At 48.5% G+C, this 16,428-nt stretch overlaps 7 protein-coding genes across 7 annotated transcripts; 3 read left to right on the top strand and 4 right to left on the bottom strand.

The window, feature by feature from the left end:
* Window positions 1-2,637: 2,637 nt before the first annotated feature.
* Z518_11135 (uncharacterized protein) lies at window positions 2,638-5,073 on the bottom strand (the record flags this gene model as incomplete). The annotated part of the gene is made up of 1 exon (XM_013411405.1): window positions 2,638-5,073. The coding sequence occupies one exon, from the start codon at window positions 5,071-5,073 to the stop codon at window positions 2,638-2,640; it is 2,436 nt and encodes an 811-aa protein (XP_013266859.1).
* A 1,185-nt stretch (window positions 5,074-6,258) lies between these two features.
* Window positions 6,259-6,552, bottom strand: Z518_11134 (uncharacterized protein; the record flags this gene model as incomplete). Its single annotated transcript, XM_013411404.1, has 1 exon — window positions 6,259-6,552. One exon carries the CDS (start codon window positions 6,550-6,552, stop codon window positions 6,259-6,261), a length of 294 nt encoding a protein of 97 aa, XP_013266858.1.
* A 1,080-nt stretch (window positions 6,553-7,632) lies between these two features.
* Window positions 7,633-9,354, top strand: Z518_11133 (uncharacterized protein; the record flags this gene model as incomplete). The annotated part of the gene is made up of 4 exons (XM_013411403.1): window positions 7,633-7,899; window positions 7,948-8,140; window positions 8,195-8,322; window positions 8,371-9,354. The coding sequence occupies 4 exons, from the start codon at window positions 7,633-7,635 to the stop codon at window positions 9,352-9,354; spliced, it is 1,572 nt and encodes a 523-aa protein (XP_013266857.1).
* Window positions 9,355-10,349: 995 nt separating this feature from the next.
* Z518_11132 (uncharacterized protein) lies at window positions 10,350-10,954 on the bottom strand (the record flags this gene model as incomplete). The annotated part of the gene is made up of 2 exons (XM_013411402.1): window positions 10,350-10,854; window positions 10,905-10,954. The coding sequence occupies 2 exons, from the start codon at window positions 10,952-10,954 to the stop codon at window positions 10,350-10,352; spliced, it is 555 nt and encodes a 184-aa protein (XP_013266856.1).
* Window positions 10,955-11,301: 347 nt separating this feature from the next.
* On the top strand, window positions 11,302-13,419 carry Z518_11131 (uncharacterized protein; the record flags this gene model as incomplete). Its single annotated transcript, XM_013411401.1, has 1 exon — window positions 11,302-13,419. One exon carries the CDS (start codon window positions 11,302-11,304, stop codon window positions 13,417-13,419), a length of 2,118 nt encoding a protein of 705 aa, XP_013266855.1.
* A 111-nt stretch (window positions 13,420-13,530) lies between these two features.
* Window positions 13,531-14,619, bottom strand: Z518_11130 (uncharacterized protein; the record flags this gene model as incomplete). Its single annotated transcript, XM_013411400.1, has 1 exon — window positions 13,531-14,619. One exon carries the CDS (start codon window positions 14,617-14,619, stop codon window positions 13,531-13,533), a length of 1,089 nt encoding a protein of 362 aa, XP_013266854.1.
* A 254-nt stretch (window positions 14,620-14,873) lies between these two features.
* On the top strand, window positions 14,874-15,897 carry Z518_11129 (uncharacterized protein; the record flags this gene model as incomplete). Its single annotated transcript, XM_013411399.1, has 2 exons — window positions 14,874-15,138; window positions 15,278-15,897. 2 exons carry the CDS (start codon window positions 14,874-14,876, stop codon window positions 15,895-15,897), a joined length of 885 nt encoding a protein of 294 aa, XP_013266853.1.
* Window positions 15,898-16,428: the final 531 nt, after the last annotated feature.

Genomic DNA, 16,428 nt, shown 5'->3' with positions numbered 1-16,428 from the left:
TTCACGACGGTTCCTATCAGCACCTATGCGATGGGTCATGAATCTGGTAGATCAAATCCGAAAAAACATGTCGTTGCAGCACTGAGACAACAGCTGAACACGTTGAATGTTAAGGGACAAGGAGCCATCTCCGTGCCATACCGCGGGTAAGAATGAACCAGGACACTTTTAGAGTCAAGACATGGTGCAGACCTTCCAAATCCCATGCTTGACAGCAAACTTGTGCGACCACCCCCTCCTTTTTGTTTTTTGGATGCCCATTGCCAGTTCCCGTGTCTGGCCGAGGAGTGTTGCCGTTGAAGTCACCATCTGGGACATTCCGCTCAATAAACTCTGGAGATTGTAGATGTCGTTGCTACCTTCTATTTTGAGCTAGATGCCGAGCCGCTTCCGACTTTTCTCTTAACTAATAACGTCTTAGCCACCCAGTCGAACCGGCCACTTCCTCGAACCCAGACACAGGACAGCCTATCCTCCTGCCTAAAAATCGGCTACTCCCACTATAACGATGATGCATGGATTTTTGGGGACGCTGTTTGCACAACTTTTGTATTGGTGACGAAGTATCATTTCATTACACCTAAAGAGAGCCGCATCCAAATCTCACAAGGTTCCATTGCATTGTGGTGGAGATATTCAGGTCCAAAAGCGCAAGTTTTTTGAGGTGGCTAAGACCGATTGGTCAAAGCCGTAGCTACTTTGCGGTCACCGATGTGCTGGATTGTCTCAAAGCCACAGCAGTTTTTTCTTTCCAGCAACAACTCCCGCAGAAATTGCCTCCTAAGTGTTCCCAGATATTATGAAAATGTTAATATGGGAAGATTTGGACTACTGGATCTTGGAAAAGAGTTATGCCGCGACCAACGATGTTGGATAACCACGGATGAAAGAGATGAAATTAATTACAAGCCACTCAGAGAACCAGCGTCCTCAACAAGCTGCTCTCACGCTGCTTTGCTCAGATAGTTAGTCAACACAAGCCGAACACCCAAGATTAATGCCAGCATCCTCCCAGTCGCGTTATTGTTGTCCCAGCACGACTCAAATCAGACCTTCTCCTTACCGCGGCAACGCTCAAAGTTCGTCCCCCTGTCCATGTTCCTTACAATTACTCCAGCCTCAGCCAGGAGGGTAATGCTCACTCCGAGGACACAAAACATCTGGCGTACGAGAGTCGGAGCCATCTTGCACTATCAACTTGACAGATCCTGCAACTGATCGGGCAGGAACAAAGGATGGAGGCTGCACAGGTGTTCTTCCAATTTGATGCTGGAGGTGCATAACGTGGATGCCGTGAAGCATTTGCAAAGCAGTGTTTTTACTGGTCTTTTTGACGAATTCTAACCGCTGTTATTCCATCCATTTCTGGTAATGAGAGCGAGTATCGGTCCCATTCGCAGATGTAACCCCTCGATGAGGGTATGGTCTTGTCAAGGCCAAATCGTGAAATAATATTCTACCCTTTCAAAACGTCACATGCGTGCAAAGATTCTTCTTATTGAGATCGATCCCCAACACGGTTCGGATTCGGCTACCATTTGTACTTGTCGCACCCTTCATCGTCATCTGGATCGCCCTTAACAGTGTTGGAGCAATTTCTATGACAGAATATCCGTTGAGGACTGAGGGAGTTTGAACAGCCGGTTTGCTTGCACAAGATTTCAAGGCTGCACATTCAATGATGGAGATATAGTATCTGATCGAAGGCCCAAACTGCGCCGTCTGACAAAAGTCTGGGAGCAAGAGAGAGACAGTGTGGACTGGAGATATATATGCCTTGGCCGCCGATTGGAAACAGATACAAGCATATCCTCCATCTACATTGGAGCATGTGCAATTTCGGTATGGACGGGCAAGGAAGGTTCCGAAAAAGGAATGGAAGATATCGACTGGGCTTTTGCAACGTGGGCATGAACTGTTCAAATCTATAAATCAAAACGGTATCAACAAGAGTACCATTCTTGAATGACACAGAGAAGGTGGCATGGTCAAATTCAAGGGCGGTATCAACACTCAGCTTCTTGCATAGTTGACGGGACGGCATTCTCGACATTTCTCGACGCTCAAATCCGGGTGTGGGTGCAAATCAGCAAAAAAAAAAATAGTAGAATTCCTAGATGCGTTAATGGTCTGTCCTGTGATATAAGTTCGTGTTGGTCTAGCGGTGTAAAGAAATGTATGAGCTAACTAAACGTATCTGCTAGGGGTGGTTGTTTTACTTATATATGCTTCGTAAACGAATGTTTTCCATACGTCGATATGTTGCTGCGCGGACTTAGATAGCGCTGAGCAGATTTAATTGGCGTCAATTGTGAACGGGCTGAGGAGTCGACAACGGACATCTTGAACAGCTACGTGCATGAAACGAAATCAAACCCGCCTCATATCCAAATCTATCCCCTTCCAGCGCAGAAATCCGCCAGTGGTCAATTTTGAGAGCAGAAGAGGCATCACCCTGGTTTCGGCCGCAAATGTGTTCAAATAACCGGGAGCGTCTGAGTCACTCAGAGTGGCTATGGGATAATTTACACTATATTCTTGGACATTTATGTGCATTACCAACTCTGAGCCCCATTCGTCAAATCGCTTCGAAAATAATCATAACAAACTAACATTCCATTTACAATCCAAACACACTCAATCATGAATATGTCCATACACCCGACCTACTTGTGGTAGCGGATGACGAGTCTTGTCTTCAGGGCCAACAACCATCTCAAGATGACCTGGATACGTTTCCCTAACAGCCACCACTTGTCTCCATGTCTTTGTAGCACTCACGCCAGCGCAGGTGTCCTGCAAGTTGGGCGAAGGAGTCGAGTTCATTGCCAGAGCAAGCAGTTCCGCAACTGTTGTCCACGAACTTACAAGTCCATCTCCGACAATGAGGACTTTGTACAAAATAAAAAGTGAGTGTAGCATGGCGAGACCGACGTGAATCAAGAGGACGATGATGCCAAACTGCGTGGTGGCAGATCCAGACCATCGATACCCGTAGCCGTAGCGGTCGAAAACCGGATCGATGCGGAGCCAGTTATCGACATCTGTCGTAGTGGCATTCAGAGCATCATCTTCGCCACCTTGTGCGGATGAAACAACAAATCTACCAACCAAAGAACCCGAATCATCCGTCTTATTGGTCAAAAACATTGCGGCCGAGTATGGGAAGAGTCCATTCCCGGCAATTCGAGCGAGACCATCGGTCACAACACCCGCCAAAAGAGTCGATATCATGGTTGAGGCAGATTTCCGAGACTCCTCCATTGTCAGGTTTTCGGATTCTCCAGTATTGGCCGCACCGACAAAGGGTGCTTTGAACTCGTATCCAACGTCGCCAACCAATCGATCATCGATAAAAGTGGCCTCGTCCAGCATGGAAATTATTGCTGGCTGATCGGCATCGACGAACGGAATCAGCTGATTGATCGCATTTGCATACTCGAGGTCGATGGTGATATTTTTGATTGATCGATCGGTGTTAGCCACATACGGCGGGTTGAGGCAACTGTTGGTGAGCTTCCCTTGGACATTGAAAGCAACCTGATCACTCGTTCTCGGCTCGTAAAAAACTTCCACGGGCACCCATTGAGCATAAATACTACATACGTGAATCTCGGTGGCTTGTCTGAGAGTGGTCTCGTTCTCTCTTCGGTAGATCCATGGTACTCTAACTACGGCACCGATGGATGGGTTGTCCGGCCCTGATGGCATCGGGGCCCAGTCAAATGTCGTCGCGTTCAATGTTCCCTCGTAAGGCGCAATGTAACCCGGCCTCGGAAGAGCTCTGTCCGGAGTGAAACTGGGGAAATTCACCGCAGAACGATTTTCGACATCCGAGGTGTTGAAATAATCGTAGGCATTGCACATGACTTCCACCCTAGGAGCATAGATTGGAACTTGTAGACGGAGTCTGGGCTGTGACGTTTTGAGACCGAGGCCGTCGAAATTGTCGCGGGCAAAACTCCAGTACGCAGTTAGAGCCCCGGTGATGAACGTGTTCAGCGACATGCCTGATGCCCTCCCGTCAAAATCGCTGAAGCAGCTCTGAGTAGATAAAACTCTCCGAGTATCACCACGAGCGTCCGGGTAACTGATATTACTGCCCGCGGTAGAATTAGTGAAGAGTAGATTGCCAGCCCACTGGTATGTGTCCCGGAATCCACCGGCGGGACATGAGTCTTGGGCCGTTGTTGACGTGGTCGCGGCTGTGCAGTTGATGCCAGAATCTGGACTGTTTGTGCTCGCACCGGTGACAGTGTGGGGCCAGAGAGCCGTGCTTTGGTTGAATACATAAAAAGGGAGAACGTCATTGTTGAAAGGTTGCTTCACCGGAAACCAGTTGAGGGATGGAATGATAACAATGGCAGATGAAGGTCCAGACAAGGTGGCTAAGATGGTGGCAAGCAGGGAGAGCAGCCAAAATCGCCAGTAGTAAGCCTTCGTTGTCCAGACGGACGCCCAGAAGGCTTTTGTCCTCACAAAGTCTCCTGAACCAATGGCGAAACTATTGGTGACCAGTCCGAGCGGCAAGCCACGATTGCCAACAAGGTGTGCCTGAGCCACGTGCATGACAATATTTCCCAACGAAGCGACCAAGATGAGTTCATGAATCTTCGCTGCCAGCTGAAGAGCATTCATTGCACCTCCTTGCGTGATTCCCGGTAAGATTTCGACATTCGGATCCAGCAAATCCATCCAGTAGTGATTGCGAAAACTCAATTGGACAACAGTGGCGGTGACGGCACTGGCGACGAGATGGGGAAGCAACTTATAGGAGTTGGCCCAGATTCCTTTCTTGATTGCCTGTTTCGGCGATTCGCGAGAGCTGAATGTTGGTGCTGGGTTCGGAGTAGGGACATCATTGTAGCCGGACAAGTCCACTTTGGTGTATTCGGCATGTTTCTTCTCCTGCGGGTTGGATAGACTTTGAACGGTGTAGATGCTTTTTTCTTGGGGATTGATTGGATTCAAAGAGTGTTGAGAATCAAGGGCCTCGGGTGTTGGAGGAGTGCTGAATAGTCTGCTATAGAAAGAACGACCCAACGGGCGGCGGCCTGCGCCTCGATGGTCCATGGAGAATGAAATGAAATGATTGACTCAACCAACGTCGTCGAGAGAATTGGGTTGGGAGGACCAAATTCGAAAAATACGTCAGTGGACAAAAAGAGCCTCCAATGTACATCCATACATTTTCCCCGAGAATTCAAGAATGGTGGCAAAACTTTAGATAGTCGTTCATGCTATTTATGACCCCGGGGGTGGTCACACAATAAATGTGGCATCAGAAGTTCCCTGAGAAGGAGAGTTATCTGTGTTAATTACCATTCGAACGAGCGTGCAAAATTCTGCTGCGATCAAATGGTGGAAGAGGGGTTTTGGTTTTGAAACTGGATTACAAGAGCAAACTCCTTCAGGTAAGCACTAGCATATCGCGAAAGTAGGCGGGCGTTTCAGGGGGTTCCTGAGCAGATCAGGTCGGCAAGTTTCCGTCAGCAATTTGAAAAGTCATCAAAAAGGAACTCCATGAACGAATACCAATAACCTGTCCAAGTTTCCGGTGAAGACGAGTCAACATCGAGGTGCAAGAGTCTAAAAAATAAGGAATTATTACTAAGAAACTCGATTTGCTGCCAAGAAACTTGAATCAAGCTGTGAGGGCGTCGTATTGCGCTATCTAAAAATGACACAAAGCACCCTCAAGTTTCAGGTCCAAGATACCTCCGCGCTGCTGCCTAAGGTTTCACGTTTTGCGCATATACTGAGGTTACGCAGAGCCCACCGAGTCGACTCGCAAAACCCGTAGCCGCTCCTCTGTTTGCATCCTCTCAGCCTTTGGTTGGTCCTCCTTCATTCATGCTGTCTGTTGCCTTCGAGAGCCAGCTGTTCACGTGCGATAAGGCCCGGTCCTTCTCTGGAGAGCTTTTAATGCGATAAGGGAAAGATACAGGACACAGCACTCGAGCCCGTCTGCTACGGTACTAGAGCGAGTCCTGATTACTATTCTAACTAACGAAAGCCCCCGCTGAGCTTCCAAGTTGCTGATAACCTTGAGCTGCTTTCTCGTGCTCTTCTCCTTCGAAATCCATTAACATGATGATACAACTTTTGGAATATCTTGAGTCAGTCCTTTTCGAAAACCAATTCCTCAGCTGGCTTGGGCTCTACAAATTCTGTTAGCTGCTACTATTCCCTTACGGCCCAGGAAATATTAGATGACCGGTAGGCTCAGTATTGACATATCTAGGTCCACATAGGTGTCTACCAGCCTGGACTGAGAGCCAAGCTCTTGATACCCTTCGGTGCAAGCTCAGCCGCATACTTAGCAATCACGACGTTCATGCTGGCCTTACCAACAGCATATGCCACCGAGCTCGGCAGTCCGGTCTTCTTGATGAGGTCGATGTCTACCTTGGTGCTACTAATGTGCACAATCTTCCACTCCTCGCCCTGCTCGATCAGGGGCAAGATCGCATTGAAGGATGTCTTCGAAAGCTGGTCGACGGACTCGAGCCCGATGCCTCGGGAGTTTCCTACGATGGCGTACGAAGGCATGATCAGCGGAGCAGAACCGCTCTTTGGAGCGTAAGAGCCTTTGTTTCGGCGGGCAGTCGATGCTTAAACTGATTAAACTAATGGATAAATGTGTCGGCTTGGGAACTCCCGTCTTGAATATTGAACTGGATCTGGGCAAGCTTTCATGCTCCTTGTCGCGCACGGATTTGATCTCAGATTTTACGTTAAAGAAGAACCGGGTAGGAAACAATTGTCGGCCAATCTATTGTCGGCCAATCTATCTGTATGACTTACCAATACGGAAAAATGGGCGGCGCCGGGTTGGGACATTGGATCATACCAGGCGGGAATACTTTTAAGCTCCGCAATGGAGCTCTGTTTTCTCTCGACAGCCTGCAAGCTCTTCATTCCCGCAGGCCTTTTCACCGCAGAGCCGACAAGTCTATTAATTGGTCAAACGAACCTCGATTCCCCACAAATGGAACACCAAATATCTGCCGCGGAAGTGCGGGGTTCTCCATCCCAACGACAAGCGTTGTGGCGATAGCTTGACATCGCCCTTCATATTGGCTTTCAACTCTTATCCGAGGATCTTGCTTGTCTGTGGCGTTTAGGCCAAGCTTACAACCGTTGTTGACCAGATATTGAAAACCTCTATGGTTGGCACAACCCTCGGTGGATCAACATAACTACCATGGAGTTGCCCCAGAATTGTGGTTATGATTGGACCAACTCTCTTGCAAGGAAAGGAACGTGGTCATGACCTTGCAGCGTCGGGCACGAGGTTGAACAGCATGAAAATTCCCTTTCCAGCGGAAGCAGTCCCGTTGGTGCTCAAGGATCGGCGAACGAGCGAGGAAACGAATGCAACGGCAGTTAACACTATGACCATGACCATCACGCTATCAACTCCAAACAAATACTCCCCTCGTCTTGGCTACACCACATTTCTATCGACAATGGAAGGTGGAACGGAAAGAACGGAGGACGTCGTTCTGCAGAGAAGTGTTCGAGGATATATTTCTCCTTTCTCTCGGAATTACAGTTGCGGGAGCCATTGTCCATCCCGACTTTCTTATTTATCTCCTCCAAGTAATTCTTGCAACCTTCCCTATCAAGATGCGCAACTACATGGCAGCAGGGTGGTTCTATTCACCCAAGCAAATTGGGCGTTATATCCTCACGCGACCTACCAGCCTGAAGCCGCCCAGGACTCGATTGCGAAATCCATACCACATTCTCAAAGAGCTTGACAAACACCAATGGCTCATGTTTCTTGCAGGCTTCCTAGGATGGACATGGGATGCTTTTGATTTCTTCACCGTGTCACTTACCATTACTGAAATTGCGAAGGACTTTGGTGTGCAAAACTCCGAAGTCTCATGGGTTCGTTAGAAATTTGCCAAATACCAACCGTCATACTGACGCGAATAGGGTCTCACCGTTACACTAATGTTGCGCTCGGTGGGTGCCCTGATATTCGGTACTGTGTCTGATAGATATGGACGAAAATGGCCGATGATCATCAACTTGGGTCTCTTCATCATTTTGGAGTTGGCTTCTGGTTTCTGTCATACTCTACCACAATTTCTCGGTGTTCGCTCTCTCTACGGCATTGCTATGGGCGGTTAGTTCTCATGTTTCGTTATGTTTTTTTTTTTTTTTTTTCTGATCAATACAGGTCTCTTTGGTCCCGCTGCAGCAACAGCTCTGGAGGACTTACCCTATGACGCTCGTGGACTCCTTTCCGGCCTCTTTGAGCAGGGATATGCAACTGGATATTTGCTGGCATCGATATTCTACCGTGCCGTGAGTACCACGTAAAATCCCAGAATTCCGACTGACGTTCTCCCCCAGCTTGTTCCAACAACTTCCCATGGTTGGCGATCGCTCTTCTGGTTCGGCGCCGCACCCCCGGTCTTCATCATTGCCTTCCGCTGGTGGCTTCCGGAAACAAATGCATTTCAAGTCATGGCTGCCGAGCGAGAGGCGCAACTCATTGCCGAAAAAGAGAGTGCAGGACAAACCCACGTCAAAGCAGCAGCTTTCAAAGCCTGGATCAGAGCTTCTGGCACCGCAATCGCACAAAACTGGGTGTTATTCATTTATCTCGTGATCTTGATGACCGGATTTAACTCTTGCAGCCATGGCAGTCAAGATTTCTACCCTACATTCCTCAAACAACAGGTCCTGCTTGGCCCAACGGATGTCACCGTCATCAGTGTAGTCGGTCAGATTGGTGCGCTTATTGGTGGAACCACCTTGGGCTACGTCAGCACCTTTTTTGGCCGTAGACTTACTATGCTGGTTACTTGCTTTGTCGGCGGGGCTCTGGTGCCCGCATATATCATACCGCGAGATATGAGTCTCGTGGCGTCCGCCTTTTTCTTACAATGGTGTGTCGGAGGAATCTGGGGGCCCATTCCAATACATCTGATGGAATTGGCCCCGGAGGCTCTCAGAACTACAGCGGTTGGATTCACCTATCAACTTGGAAATCTTGCATCTTCTGCCTCTGCCACGATTCAATCGGTGGTCGGCGAGAGATACCCATTGCCACCCTACAACGGAATCGAAAGGTTTGATTATGGCAAAGTCATTGCTATTTTTATGGGCGCCGTTTGGGCTTATCAAGCCCTCTTCCTCTTTCTGGGGCCGGAGATGAGTGAAGCTGAACGAGCCGAATACGCCGCGCAAGCAAATGAGCTCGAAAGATTGCGCAAGCAAGGCGTAGGCTTGAAAGATATTGGAGTCGAAAGAGTCAGAACAAAGCAGTCCGGCAGGGAGGAACCAGTTATCACCGAAAAGCCGACCGCAAGCGAACGCCTTGAAAGTTCTTAGCAGCAAACTATCCGCTAGCCCAGCAAAATATCAGCTCTTTAGGCAGTTTTCATCTACAAGTTCAAGGATGGATCGCACAAACATTTCCGGTGATTCCGTTTCTGGTGCGGTGTCCTATTTCTTCTGAGCAAGTCGAATATATCGTAAAACTTTCCGCCAATCCAGAATCTATACTTGCAGAGTCCACCACCTCTGTCAAACGGTTCCCTGAACTCAGGTTGACCCAACGCATGAAGCAGTGTACTCAAGCGAGGTTGTCAATATTTTTGGTTTGGGCTACTGTCTCAGATTTAGTCTCGCAGCTTCTTCATTTTACTTGAACATTTAATTGTACATATCAATGACACTAATTCAATTTTTATAACTCCACAAGTCCCTCTACCAAGCTCTCCCTAGCCACCGATGGGGGCGTGTTTTCACCTCGGCCGTGGCTCCGGAATGAGCCGAACCGGGTTTTGAATGCATCATTCCCCCGGACGAAAGAGGACTTCCTCCGTAAACACTTCGTACCCTCCGATATTGCCTCAATCCCACTTGATATCAGCTCTCGGTCCATCTAGTTAGCTATCAAGTCATGCAGAGGACTGCGTCTGCGTCATTCCAGGATGAAAGAGAATAGTTCATAGTGTGGGAATTGAACGTTGAATGCTGCGGGAGAGAAAGTGTGAGAAAATGAAACAAAACGTCACCCGCCTCGAAGGCAGGATCAGTACTCCTGATTTCGTCATTGGAATTTCGAAGACCTGCAATAATGCAGTCGAAAAGAAGCAGGAATAAGAAGACCCGGTTGGGACATTTTGAGCATGGATCGTCAAGGCCATATCAGATGAGACCGAGAGGGAAATGGAGCTCTCACGGCGAGGAGGCAACTTTGTAATGGTGGAGCGACTCTTTCAGATCGCTCCGCCATAAAGAAATTATACAACCCGTCCACCACCCGCTCATCCCAGCCCATAACAGCATCCATGTCTTTTTAATGTGCATCCCCTCCGAGTTCAAGATACTCTTTCCCCAAGGTAGAATCCGTACAATAAAGTTGCCGCCCAAGCGACAATGTTTACCAGCGACGATGTTCCATGTAGAAAGGCAAACTTTTCGTTCAAAGCTTGCATCTCTTTGCTATGTGGTGGTGGATCATAGCTCTTTTTCCCATCTCTTGTTTCCTGCTGTTTTCTCTCCTTCATGCATTTGGCCGTTGCCGGGCCAAGGACATATGCATTCGTGAAGCCGGTCACAAAAATCGTCATTAAAGGGGCCAGGACCCGAAGCCCGTTTGCAGGTTCGAGAACACCAGACATACTGGAGGCGGTCATTCCAATGGCGGTCTGCTCGGCAGGAAATGTCACAGCAAGGAGGACGGGAAGGGCCGTCTGCATGGAAAAATAAATGGGAAACAAGGCTGATTGAAGAGCTGCAAACTGAGGCCGAGGAAGAACTTTGAATGCTGTGATTCCGCCTATAAAGGTCTGGAAAGTTTGGGACCCCAGAAGGATGCCATAGCTAGAATCATGTGAGCCGGAGAGTCCGAAAAACGATGTAGCCGCCCGTACCTGATAATATGGTATGGAGCCGCAGAGTAGAAAATCGAGAAATCTGGCATGATGGAGTGTATTCGCTTTACGCAGGAAACGAGCAAACTGCCTCTATCAGAGTGAGGTTCCGTGACTATGTAGAAAAATCAAGAGCGTCGTCAGGTTATGTTCCAGTGACATTTATCCGAGGCTTTCCAAGCACGTGAGTACGCGTTTAGTTTTCGCGAAGCGGTGGTGGAGACACTTGCGTCTTCGCAATGCGGCATCGTGGGACCGAGACCTCTATTGACCGCTCGCTTTCATAGGATGCCATACGCCCTACCACTTTGGCCACAATAGTCGCCCTGACCTTTGTCTCTGACATCCCCCTTCTATCCTCAACCCGATTCAGAACTCCCTGCGGCATCCTCTAGCAATGGAGAAAGAAGCAACAATCTACGTCATTGATCTAGCCCGGTCTATGGGTCAAACACGCTCTGGCAGAGACCTGTCTGACCTCGATTGGGCTCTTCAATATGTTTGGGACAAAATTACCAATATCGTTTTCACAGGCCGCAAGACTCTTCAAATTGGAATTGTTGGCCTTGGAACCGACGAGACTTCCAACGACATGCAAGGAGATGAGAGTTACAAAAATATCAGTATCCTTCAACCCATAGCACAGATCCTGATGCCCGAACTGCAAGCCTTACCTTCGATGCTCAAGCCCAGCAAAACCGATGACCGCGACGTTCTCTCCGGCATCATTATCGCTGTCGACATGATGATGAAGCACTGCAAGAAACTGAAATACAAGAAGAAAATTGTCGTGATTACCAGCGCAACTGGCCATATCGATGATGACGACATTGAAAGCACGGCTTATCAATTCAAGAACAATGACATCGAGCTGGTGGTTCTGGGGATCGACTTTGACGACCCGGATTATGGATTCAAGGAAAAAGACAAGCCAGTACAAAAGACGAAGAACGAACAAATTTTGAAACATCTGGTAGAACTCGGCGGCGGAATCCTTGGTACCATGCAAGAAGCCATCGATGAGTTGTCACGACCTCAGATCATCCCTGTGCGCCCTACACCAACATTCAAAGGCCAACTGAGGCTCGGTGACCCACAAAACTACGACACGGCATTGTGCATCGACGTTGAGAGGTACTTCAAAGTATCTGTCAAAAGAGCGCCGACCGCCAGTTCTTACGTCGTTCGGGACACGGCCTCTTCGGCTACCGATGAGAATCTCGCGACCATTTACAACATGCAGAAGTACAAAGTCAAAGATGAATCGTATGAGGGTGGCATACGACTTCTCGAGCGTGACGAGTTGGCCAAGGGCTATGAATATGGGCGGACAGCGGTGGCAATCTCCGAGACAGAGCAAAATATCACCAAACTGGAGACGGAAATGGCATATGATATTATAGGATTCATTCCGGTGGAGAAAGTCGAGCGCTACATGCTCCTTGACAATACCAACATGATTGTGTCACAAAAGGGTAATGACAAAGCTGCTTTCGCCCTTTCCTCGGTAATACATGCTCTGTTCGAACTGGGATCGGCTGCAGTAGGTAGGCTAGTGAAGAAAGATATGTCGGAGCCCATTCTCACGCTTCTCTCACCACTCGCGGAGTCAGATTTCGAATGTTTGGTCGAAAACATTCTTCCTTTTGCTGAGGATGTTCGCACTTATCGATTTCCGCCACTTGACAAGGTCATCACTGTCTCAGGGAAAGAATTGACAGAACATCGGAATCTTCCCAACGAGAAACTTTTGCAAAGCATGAGTGACTTCGTTGATAGTGCAAGTTTGGTGCATGATGACGAGGAAGAGATGGCCATGGAAGACACATTCTCACCCGTTTTGCACACAATCGAGGGAGCAATCAAATACCGAGCAGTGCATCCAAATGATGATATTCCCGAGAAGTCCGAAGTATTTCTTGCATGCTCAAAACAGCCTGGAGAGGTCCAAGAGCGGAGCAAAGCTGCACTTTCCAGGTTGATGGCTGCAGCAGATGTGAAGAAAGTCCCTCCCAAAGCTAAAGGTCGGAAGAGGCCTCGTGAAGTCGAGAAGCCCTTGTCCGGATTAAATGTCGAAGATCTTTTCCGCAGAGAAAAGCGAACTCGCATCTCTCCTGACAACGCCATTCCTGAATATAAGCGAATGCTTGGAACCTCGGATGACATTGATACTCTCAAAGAAGCAAATTCACAAATGACAAAGATAGTGGAAGATCTCATTCAGAATAGCTTTGGTGAAGCTAATGACGATCGAGTACTTGAAATGCTCAACGTGATTCGTCAAGAAATGTTGGCCTATGAAGAGCCGCGAGCGTACAATGACATTTTGCGACAGATCAAGGAGAAGTTGATGGCAGGCGAATTGGGCGGAAATCGAGGAGAATTGTGGTGGAAGATCCGAGTCAGCAAACTGGGTCTGATCAGTAATGAAGCTTCACATGTCTCGGATGTGAGCCGAACAGATGCAGATGCTTTCATGACCATGAGAATGGATGTCTCGGTCAACCATGATTGATTGTTGTCCTCGCGGATGCCCAAAATAGGGGGAAAAAAAAAAATTATTTGGAAACTGCAAAGGATACCCCATTTTGATGAGAAATGACATGAACCAAGACTGGACTGGAGCCTAAGATATCTTTCCAACCCTTCTCTTTGCTATATCGATCTTTCCCTTAACACGATCAACATCGTCATCAACCATTCTCAGCATCTCGTTCTGGATTTCAAGTTCCTGGTTTATGGCGATACCCAATTCCTTCTGCCTCTGGACAATCTTTCGCAATTCTTCAACGTTCAGGTCTTGCTCAGCCATCTTTTGTTTCTGCAGTTGCAATACTCCTTGATTGTCCAGTTCTCTTGTCTCTGCAGTCTCTTTTCCGAGTATTCTCCCTCCAACTTTGGGTCTTGTGGAGATAAGATTCTGGGTCTCCTGCATGGATGCGACAGCACTGTCCAGCTTCGATTTGGTGGCCATGGCGTTCAGTAGGTTTTCCAGGCCATCTCTATCCTTTTTCGCTGAAGCTATCAAATCTTTCCTTCTCCTTATTTCACCCTCTCCGAGCTTTTGCCCTCCCCACCCACTGTCTGCCACTTTTTGTATATTTGTCAGTCCTTCTTCTAGTGCCGTGATCATCGAACCCGCCTTGACAAGACAACTCTTTGCTGCGGCACTGGCTTCGTGTTGTTTCTGTAGCGTCGTAGCTTGATCACGATTCGTTAAGTTCAGGCGTGCATCATGAAGTTGTCCCTTCAGATCTCGATGACAATCGAGCCAGACCACAGGATCTGTGATGGGTGCGCCGCCCCCCGCCGGCCCTGATATAGCTGAGTGCAGAGCACCAGCTTTATTCGATGTATGGTTCGCGAAAGAGCTAGGCAGGTTGAGAAAGGTTCTCCACACGCTTGTCATACGCCATCTCGGATCGTCTATTTCGTTGATGGTCTTGAGATATGTTTCTAAGCCTCGCCGCCGTTCTTCTGTCAGCTCTGGATTTGAAATGGTCTTTGAGAACCAGGATTTAGCCGGGAGGGAGACAGGAGGCGGCGATCCCACTTGATCAGTTAGTCCATTGTGTAGGGCGAGGAAATCGGAGTATCGTTTCTGAACCGTGAATGAACGTAAAGGCAGCCGTAATGTGATGTTGTAGATTGTGTAGGGCTTGGAGGTGCCCGAGACGGTCGTATTGGGTAAGGAGATTTCAACTTGTGGCGCCATGGCCAAAGGTTTAGGAGCTTGAAGATGGATGGGATGATATAAACGAGATGAACCCTGGGAAAGAGACCAGCTTCAAGCGAAGCCGCAGAATGCACAGTGACGTTTAGATTGATCTGGGCGTTTCAGCGACAATGTGGCTGTGATCGACGACGCCTGCGGTTCAGGCACCTTAATATGAACTGCCAAACGTCGTACTTAAACACCTGGCATTTCTACATTTTGCAGGATGATTTCCTCCCACCCAGGCGACGCTCATGGCTGTAAATCCTCGTTACCTCCCGAGACAACCTCACCACGCAAGGTTCTCCTCCCGGCCTCTACGATCCTCGTCCATCAAGTCGGCGGGCGATGGCAGGCGAACACTTCTCATCATCTACATCCGTGGATTCCTCCCAGCGCATGTCCATAGTCTCTCTACTACGGCGCTAGCATCGACACATTATCTACACGAAAATTTATCTGCGATACAAATCCCGGAAGAATATCTCCTTTGCCCGAGACACATTCAGCAATTGGCTAGTCGGTCATGCTTCTTGGTTCCATGGGTTGACAATCTTTAGACTTGAATCTCACGAATCGGACACGACAGATGTTGTTCTCGACGGTCATAGCTTGGGTGGTATTTAGCCGCCGAAGTGATTCTTCTTCCTTCGCACAGTCCGGGAGACGATAAGCTCTTTCAATACCGCATCTTGGGGCCTTGTTGCTTTCGATATTCCATTCCTTGGTATACATCCTGGTGTGATCGGCATATGGGTTGCCAGTTTGTTTCGATCTCCGCCTGAGCTGGAGGAATCGTTATCTACGTCCAGCCCCGTTCAAAGATCGTTCCTTGGAACCACAGGATCCAACATATATAATCCGCCTTATTCCAACGATGTTCATTTAGCCCAGCGGAAAGGCAAAGTCCAAAGACCATGGTATTTTTGGAACAAGTATGCGGGGGAATTGGCCAAAGTGAGTAGCAACTACGTTCCTTCTGACGTAGAATTCGGAGGTCGCCTTGTTGACTACCCGAGCTTCAAGAAGCGTTATAACGCCATTCAGGCGTTGAAAAATGTGAACGAAATTATGAAACCTCCGGCTCGAAATGGCTGGCTGATGAACCAAGAGAGGATTGTAAATTATTATCCTGCGAGCACAGGACCAATCAAGGAGAGACCACGTCCCCGCGAAGACACCAAACTCGTCCGGAGCCTGCTGCCTCAGAGCGACAACCCCGGTCTTCGCGGAAATCTTCAGGTTCTGGTTCACCAGCACTTTCGCCTCTACCATTAACAGTGAGCCCCCGATTATCGGCTCGAGGAACATCATGATGGCGAAGTTATCACCAAAGACGCTGCTGAACTCAATATTGATCCAGACTTCCCAATCTTCACTTCCCTATCGTCACCAACTAGCCTCATACGAGGTCCTCTGCAAGTATGCCAGGCTTGGGCGAACTATAATGCTTCCACTTCCCGAATTACCAGATCTGCCTGGCAAATTTCACCCTGGTTTGTGACAAGATCGAAACCTGCAGAAGTTGCTTCATGAACGGGAAGCCAAGGTGTACGAACACACCCTCAAAGATATAGAGCAATCCATCAAATCGCGAGAGAGGTTGAGTCAGAAAGGGATGGAAACACGGAGCAAAGAGGAGAGAAGCAGGAAAACCGCAAGTTCTGTGCTCTTCCAACAGGGGACTCGACATGGATTCGAGTGTCAATGGAACGGGTCGACGAGATTGTGGCACGTCTATGTTGAAGACGCATCAACACGGATAAATTTGAACACGAATAATGTATAATAAGCACAACGGATTCCCCC

Source organism: Rhinocladiella mackenziei, assembly GCF_000835555.1.
Source record: "Rhinocladiella mackenziei CBS 650.93 unplaced genomic scaffold supercont1.11, whole genome shotgun sequence".
Classification (NCBI taxonomy): Eukaryota; Fungi; Ascomycota; class Eurotiomycetes; order Chaetothyriales; family Herpotrichiellaceae; genus Rhinocladiella; species Rhinocladiella mackenziei.
This window is presented reverse-complemented; position numbering and strand designations above follow the sequence as displayed.